Below are 8674 nucleotides of genomic sequence, written 5' to 3'. Positions count from 1 at the left end.
AGTAAAATACTAAAATGTCATTGTATATCTTTGAGATGCTGCACGCTGGTTTCGTACTCATCTGAATTGTATTACATATCACATTCTTCAGATTGACCTCGACCTCGAGCAAGTCTTTCATTCAGAAATCCAAAGATGCAATCGATGGTCTTTTTTTTAATTCTTTGATTGCAGATTATTTTTTCTTCCTTCTAATATCTTTGCAAGAGTTTCGTTCTAGTTACTAGCTAAACGGAAGTTACAATGTTTCAAAGCATTCTAGCAAGTTTCATCCTCATTGTCATTAGTTTTTTGACCCGGCAACGTTGACTTTGACCGTTAACTTTTCAAGTTTTTGTCCGAGACCTCTCTTAGTCTAATTTCGACGTTTTGGACCCGTTTCTGAAGTCCGTTTTCCCAAATTAAGTCGTTTGAGTAGAATTTGACTTAATGCACCCTTTTATGTGATTAGGTGCTTTGATTAAGACATTTCTGTCTTCGCTAGCAGCGCGGCTTCGACTGCTAAGTACTGTGAGTGGACCCTTTCAAAAATGCATGTTTTGATAGTAGAAATGCACACATGAAAAACATGATTTAATGATTACGTTTTATGAAATGCTTTGAGATAACATGCCTACTGAGGCTAGATTGAATTATTACTATTTTCCTATAACTCGTGTTCTTATAGAATATCTTTGCAAGAGTTTCGTTCTAGTTACTAGCTAAACAGAAGTTACAATGTTTCAAAGCATTCTAGCAAGTTTCATCCTCATTGTCATTAGTTTTTTGACCCGTCAACGTTGACTTTGACCGTTGACTTTTCAAGTTTTCGTCCGAGACCTCTCCTAGTCTAATTTCGACGTTCTGGACCTGTTTCTGAAGTCCGTTTTCCCAAATTAAGTCGAGCAAGTCTTTCATTCAGAAATCCAAAGATGCAATCGATGGACTTTTTTTAATTCTTTGATTGCAGATTATTTTTTCTTCCTTCTAATATCTTTGCAAGAGTTTCGTTCTAGTTACTAGCTAAACGGAAGTTACAATGTTTCAAAGCATTCTAGCAAGTTTCATCCTCATTGTCATTAGTTTTTTGGCTCCCCTTGCACATCCGCTGTCCTTCAAAATAACGCAATTCGACCAAACTACAAAGAACATATCTTATGAAGGTGATGCCTCGCGGGTATCCAGAGCAATTCAACTCAACGAAAAAAGTTCATGGATGGTTGGGCGGGCTACGTACACTCTCCACCTGTGGGACTCTAGTACAGGATCACTGGCAGATTTCACTACTCATTTCACTTTCATTGTCGACACTGGTAACAAGAGCGACTTTAGTGACGGATTTGCCTTTTTCCTTGGTCCTGTTGGCCATCCAATCCCAGTAAACTCCGCCGGCTCTCTACTCGGATTATTCAACAGCACCGATGAAAGCAATAAACAAATTGTAGCTGTTGAGTTTGACACTTTCGCAAACGAAGCCTTTGATCCGCAAAAGTGGCATGTCGGGATAAACATAAACAGTATCAACTCCGTAGATACTGCCAGTTGGAAAAATGTTAGCAGCAACAGCGGGAAGCTGGGACATGCATTGATAACTTACAATGCCACTTCCAAAAACCTTAGTGTGTTTTGGACGTATGACGAAAACCCTGTTTTTGTGAACAACTCTTCTCTTTCTCACCAGATTGACTTACGAGAGGTTCTCCTCGAAAAGGTTACAATAGGATTTTCAGCTTCTACCGGAGTGTTCCCAGAACGACATCTCATATATTCTTGGGAATTCAGTTCAAGCTTGAATTTTACTAGCAAACAGAACGAAAGAAAAAGGGACAAGAGATTCTTGATAGTGGCGGTTGCAGTTTCTTTTTTCGTTTTGATGTTTTGTGTGGCCATATGCTGGTTGGTGATCAAGAAGAAGCGCGTATATAGGACCGACACACCCTCGGTGAATACGAATCTTGAGGGACTGTCATTTCCGAAACGATTTGCTTACAAAGAATTAGCTGCAGCCACCAACGGCTTTGCTAACGATGTGAGGCTAGGCCAAGGAGGTTCGGGACAAGTTTACAAAGGAATGTTAAAAGACCTTGGATGCGCAGTTGCGGTGAAGAGGATCTTCGCAGAATCAGAGCATGACGAGAAAATATTCGTCAATGAAGTCAAAATACTAAGCCGATTGATTCACAGGAACCTGGTGCAGTTCATTGGATGGTGTCATGAGCAAGGCGAATGCTTACTTGTTTACGCATACATGCCTAATGGCAGCCTTGACACGCATCTATTCGGCCATAGAGCAGTACTGCAATGGGATTTTCGGTTTAAGATTGCTTTAGGCTTGGCCTCGGCTCTTCATTATCTACACGAAGATGTGGAGCAGTGTGTCCTTCACAGGGATATCAAATCAGCTAATGTGTTTGTTGGAAGAATGCATGCAAGTCATATCTTGTGTTAAAATGCATGCATGAAATAAACATGTTGGATGACTAGTGAAGTTAGGCTAGTCAACATTCTTTGTGTAAATTAGGCAAGTTAGGCAAGTTAGGAAATTAGGCATGTTAGGCAAGTTAGGCAAGTTAGGCTTATGTCTACTTTCTTTTCCTATATATATGTTTCATTTGTAATTGTTTCTTCATGAAATACACATCAAAAATTCTACATGGTATCAGAGCAGGTTCATTTGTAACCTGTCTCTGCCATTCTTGCTGCTGCAATTTTTTCTTTCTTTCAAAGTCTAAGTCATGACTGAAGAAAGTTCTGTGAACCATGATGAGGAAACCCGGCACAATCTCTCTCCAAACTTCTCAGACGTTGAGGTTAACACCAATCAACGTTTGTGTTCAGTTCTCTTGAACGAGTTCAATTATCTTCCTTGGTCCCGAGCTGTTTCACTAGCTCTCGGAGGCAAAGGGAAGTTAGGGTTTGTAAATGGAAGCGTGGAAGCTCCAGACAGTTCTTCCTCTACATACAATGCATGGCTCTGCAAAGATCAACTTGTCATGTCCTTGCTGCTCAACATCATGGAGAAACATGTTGCTGAAATTTTTAGCTACTCCAATTCCGCACATGATCTTTGGAAAGCTTTGCAGGATATGTATGGAAATCAAAACAACTATGCACGGGTCTTCCAATTAAAGAAGGACATTGCCAGTGCTCAACAAGAAGGGAAAGCATTTGTTCAACACCTTGGGAGCCTCAAAGCCATGTGGAATGAGTTGGATGTATATCTCCCTCATACCACAGATCCTACCATTCTCCTAAAACGAGCTGAGGAAGACAAAATTTATCAGCTGTTAGGGAGTTTGAGCTCTGGGTACGAGGACCTAAGGAGTCACATCTTGATGAGTCAAGACCTGCCTACCTTCAACAATGTTTGTGCAACTATCCAACGAGAAGAAGCAAGGAAGAAGGTTATGAATGTTGATCACAATCCTAGATTAACGGAGACTCGGGCATATGCATCAAAGTACAAGAACTCAGAAGCCAAGGTATACAAGGGAAGAAACACACATCTAAAATGCAAATATTGCAATGGTGTTGGTCATGAGGAAGACAAGTGTTGGGAACTTCATCCTGAACTCAAGCCTAAGTTCAGCAAAGATGGAAGGATGATACCAAGGTCCTCACAGCAATTTCAACCTCATTTCAAGGCACAACTTGCTAATGCTCACGCTCCTACTATCTCACAAGGATCCATGGAGTTCACTGCCAATCCATTGTCATTGATCAATGAATTTGCAGCTTACCTACAAAGTAAGGGGCACAGAGGAGGCTCACATGGTCAAGGCAATGAAGAGGGTAGTCACACAGCTATGTTGGGACAATTTGCCGGATTTCTTGCTGGAAATGAGAAAGTTCCAAAGGGAGAAGCATCAGGTATACTCAAAGCCTTTACTACTGCCCTATTAACTAGTACTGAAATTGATTGTTGGATAATTGATTCAGGCGCCACAGATCATATGACAAACAAAGTTACAAATTTACATCATTTTAAAAAATTTTCAAGCCCCTCACATGTGTCTGTTGCAAATGGAAAAAATGTCTTAGTTTTGGGAAAAGGAGAAATAAACTTACTCTCTCAAAAAACACCTTCCACTGCCCTCTATGTACCAACCTTTCCCTTTCAACTTTTGTCAATTGGAAAGATCACCAACACCCTAAACTGCCGTGCTATTTTCTCACCAAATAAAGTAATGTTTCAGGATGTTCTCACCATGAAGATGATTGGTGAAGGGGTCTTCATAAATGGACTTTACTACCTGTGCAAGAATGCATGTTTCACTCAAGCTCTTCAAGCTCAATCGAAGTCCATAGATGAAAACCAACTTTGGCATAGGAGATTAGCTCACCCCTCTGAACTTGTCTTGTCGAAACTGTTTCCAAATTTTTGTAACCCCTATCCTACTTGTGATACTTGTCAATTTTCTAAGTTTACTAGGCTACCTTTTGGTAATTCAATGTCTAGGACAAGTAAACCTTTTGAAATGGTACACACCGATGTATGGGGACCTGCAACTGAATCAATGGAAGGTTTTAAATATTTTGTTCTATTTGTTGATGATTTCTCTCGAACAAGTTTTCTATATCTTATGAAATCAAAAAGTGAAGTCCCTACCATTTTCAAAGACTTTCACATGCATGTTAAAACACAATTTCAATCAAACATTAAGGTTTTAAGGTCAGATAATGGCACTGAATTTCTATCCAACAACATGCTTCAATACATAAGTTCTCAAGGTATCATACATCAAACCAGCTGTGTGGGGACTCCCCAACAAAATGGAGTAGCCGAGAGGAAAAATAGAGATCTCTTGGAAAAAACTCGTGCTCTCATGATTCACATGCACGTTCCAAAGAAATTTTGGTCGTTTGCCATCCTTACTGCCACTTATCTCATCAATCGACTTCCAAGTCGTGTGCTAGGGTTTAAATCTCCATATGAAGTTCTCAAGGGGAGGAAAATAGATTTGACACATCTCAAGGTGTTTGGTTGTGTGTGTTTTGTTCACATCCAAACCTTGAACCGTGACAAACTAGATGCCAGGGCAACCAAGTGTGTGTTTATGGGATACTCGACCACTCAAAAGGGATACAAGTGCTTCAATCCAGTCACTAAGAAGTGCACAGTTTCAAGAGATGTGAAGTTCGAAGAAGACTATCCCTATTTTACAAGTCAGGGGGAGGATTTAGTTGACATGTTCCCACTCCCTCAAAACTTTAATTATCCGATGTTGGAAAAGAGATCAGTCATTGTAAGTCCAGATTGTGAAGAAGTTCAAACTGACCAAATTACTGCCAGTGAGAGTGAAGACGAGCCCTACTCTGATCCTTCTCCGCCCTCTACAGAGTCTCAGGTGATTAAAAGAAATCCTCCTCGAATCAGAAAACCTCCAGCTAGGTTGCAGGACTATGTTACATATGCCTCACGACATCCAATCAATGAATGTATCAGCTTTAGTAAGTTCTCAACATCTCATGCTGCATTTCTCAGTGAAATTGATAAGCACTATGAACCAAGAAGCTTTCAAGAAGCTTCTCTTCTCCCACAATGGAACCAAGCCATGAAAGAAGAGATTCGTGCACTGGAAGAGAATTGCACCTGGAGCCTAGTTCAACTACCACCAGGAAAAAAGGCTGTTGGAAGTCGTTGGATTTACAAGACTAAATTCAAAGCTGATGGATCTATCGAGAGACACAAGGCTAGACTTGTTGCTCGAGGTTTCACCCAAACCTTTGGTGTAGATTATAAGGAAACATTCGCACCGGTGGCCAAGATGAACTCAGTCAGGGTTTTACTGTCAGTTGCAATCAATTGTGGATGGTCACTCTACCAAATGGACGTGAAGAATGCTTTCCTTCACGGCGAGCTGCAGGAAGAAGTGTATATGCAACCTCCTCCAGGCTATGATGGTATTAAAGGCAACATGGTTTGTAAATTGCACAAGGCAATATACGGATTGAAACAATCACCAAGAGCTTGGTATGCCAAGCTCAGTTCTGTTCTGGAAAAGGCTGGATTCATGCGAAGTAATGCTGATTCTTCGTTATTTGTAAGAACTGGCACCAGGGGGAAGTTGGTGGTCCTCGTCTATGTTGATGATCTTATCATCACTGGAGATAATACCGTGGAGATTGAGGCACTAAAACTCTCACTACATCAAGCTTTCGCTATCAAAGATTTGGGGAGGTTAAAATATTTTTTGGGGATCGAAATGGCAACATCTTCAAAAGGACTGTTTCTACATCAACGGAAATATGTATTGGACCTCCTTCAAGAAGCAAAAATGCTTGACTGCAAGCCTGCTATCACTCCCGTTGATTGTAAACTGAAGCTCAGCATAGATGGAGAAGCCATGCATGATGTAAGCTACTATCAACGATTAGTAGGCAAGCTCATATACCTCACTATCACTCGTCCAGATATCACATATGCAGTGAGCTTGGCTAGTCAGTTCATGCACTCTCCCACTGTTGATCACCTTAACCTTGTTAAGAGAATCCTTCGTTATCTTAAGGGTTCAATTGGGCAAGGAATTACAATGCATAACAATCAGTCCACTGTCATTAGTGGCTACACAGATGCAGACTGGGCAGGTAATGCAATTGATAGGAAATCAATCACAGGCTATTGTACATTTGTTGGTGGAAACCTTGTCACATGGAAGAGTAAGAAGCAACAGGTAATTGCTTGTTCCAGCGCAGAGGCTGAGTATCGAGCCATGGCAGCCACTGCGTGTGAACTCATTTGGCTTAAAGGGCTTCTTTCAGACTTAGGGTTTCCTAGTTCTACTCCTATAACGCTTATGTGTGATAATCAGGCAGCCATGCACATTGCTGCCAATCCTGTGTTCCATGAAAGAACCAAACATATTGAAGTGGATTGTCATTTCATCCGAGCTCAAGTTCAAACGCAAATCATCCGGACCATGTTCACACGAAGCCATGATCAACTAGCAGATCTTTTTACAAAGGCACTAGCATCATCTCAGTTTCATCGGTTATTGGGCAAGCTTGGCTCAGTGAATCCCTTCGACCCAGCTTGAGGGGGAGTGTTGGAAGAATGCATGCAAGTCATATCTTGTGTTAAAATGCATGCATGAAATAAACATGTTGGATGACTAGTGAAGTTAGGCTAGTCAACATTCTTTGTGTAAATTAGGCAAGTTAGGCAAGTTAGGAAATTAGGCATGTTAGGCAAGTTAGGCAAGTTAGGCTTATGTCTACTTTCTTTTCCTATATATATGTTTCATTTGTAATTGTTTCTTCATGAAATACACATCAAAAATTCTACAGTGTTGTTGGATGCCGAATTCAGCACAAAGCTTGGTGATTTTGGGATTGCGAAGCTCATGGATCCGCGGTTCAGGACTCAAACAACAGGGGTGGTAGGGACTTTCGGGTACATGGCCCCCGAATATGAGAAGGGAGGGAGGGCAAGTAAAGAATCCGACATGTTTAGCTTTGGAGTTGTGGCCTTGGAACTTGCATGCGGTAGGAGGACTTTCCATGACGGAGAACTTGACGTGCCGCTTGTGAGTTGGGTTTGGCAACTCTACCTTGCCGGAAATCTGCTCTACGCAGCTGATGAAAGGTTAGATTCGAACTTCGACATAAATGAAATGGAATGCTTGTTAATTGTGGGATTATGGTGCACTAATCCCGACAATAAGGAAAGGCCGAAAGCTGGACAAGTGATGAATGTTCTTCAGCTTGAAGCGCCATTGCCGGATCTTCAGCACGACATGCATGATCTTCCGCTGCCTCAGCTTCAGTAAAATGGCGATTCCTCTCACGTGATCCTTTCATATATGATCTGATTTCACCATGTCATCGCTTCCGAGCTACTATATTATATTTTTAATCTCTCTATTTGTATGCATGTATGAGTATTGTGTTTTAAGATTTCTTTCACGAAATTAGATTTTTTTTGTATAACTTTCCAACTGATATTCATGTTCCATCGATCCATTCATCACTTCCCAGCTCCCCCGACACGAATAGTTTAGGTCATTGAATCAAATTATCCGCTAATCTTTAGGGAAGAAAAATATCATTAGATAAAGAGCCAATTTAATATTTTTTGTCGTACTATTCATTGATTTTGCATACGAGAGTCACTAATTACAATTATTAACGAACTGCTTTATCGCAGTGGCAAAAAACAATAATGCATATGCACACTGGTGCCACTAATCCCCCTCCCTTCTTCATTTAACAATTTAATCGATTTGTTAAAAAAAAGAATTATTCCTTATCGAGATAGTAATGGATAGTTGTTAGATTACATCCAATCTCGACAATAAAAGAAAACAAGCTAATACATCATTCAACTCCGGCACACCGAAAGAAACTTTATTCATCTTCGAGAAAATGATGGTGTTTTATTGTAGTGGCGAAAAGCGATAACACATATGCACCCTAGTACGGTTCGATCCCCAACGATCCTCCTACCCTTTGAAATTTAACAATTTAACCGATGAATGTTATCGTTTGTTTATTCATCATCGGGACAGTAACGGATAGTAGTTAGAGTACATTCAACCTTGATAATAATAGAAAACAACCCTCTGACATTTACCAATTTAACTGAGAAAATTATCGTTTGTCGAAAAAACAAAAATTATTCATCATCATCGAGACACTAACGGATAGTTGTTAAATTACATCATAGAAAACAAGTGAATACATAATTCAACTCCAT

The 8674-nt window shown here is 40.4% G+C and overlaps 1 protein-coding gene across 1 annotated transcript; it reads left to right on the top strand.

Annotated features, from left to right (window-relative positions):
• Nucleotides 1-1195: 1195 nt before the first annotated feature.
• Nucleotides 1196-2428, top strand: LOC114826333 (L-type lectin-domain containing receptor kinase IX.1-like). The gene has a single exon (XM_070826797.1). The coding sequence runs from the start codon at nucleotides 1196-1198 to the stop codon at nucleotides 2426-2428; it is 1233 nt and encodes a 410-aa protein (XP_070682898.1).
• Nucleotides 2429-8674: the final 6246 nt, after the last annotated feature.

Source organism: Malus domestica, chromosome 08 (genome assembly GCF_042453785.1).
Source record: "Malus domestica chromosome 08, GDT2T_hap1".
In the NCBI taxonomy this organism is placed as follows: domain Eukaryota; kingdom Viridiplantae; phylum Streptophyta; class Magnoliopsida; order Rosales; family Rosaceae; genus Malus; species Malus domestica.
This window is presented reverse-complemented; position numbering and strand designations above follow the sequence as displayed.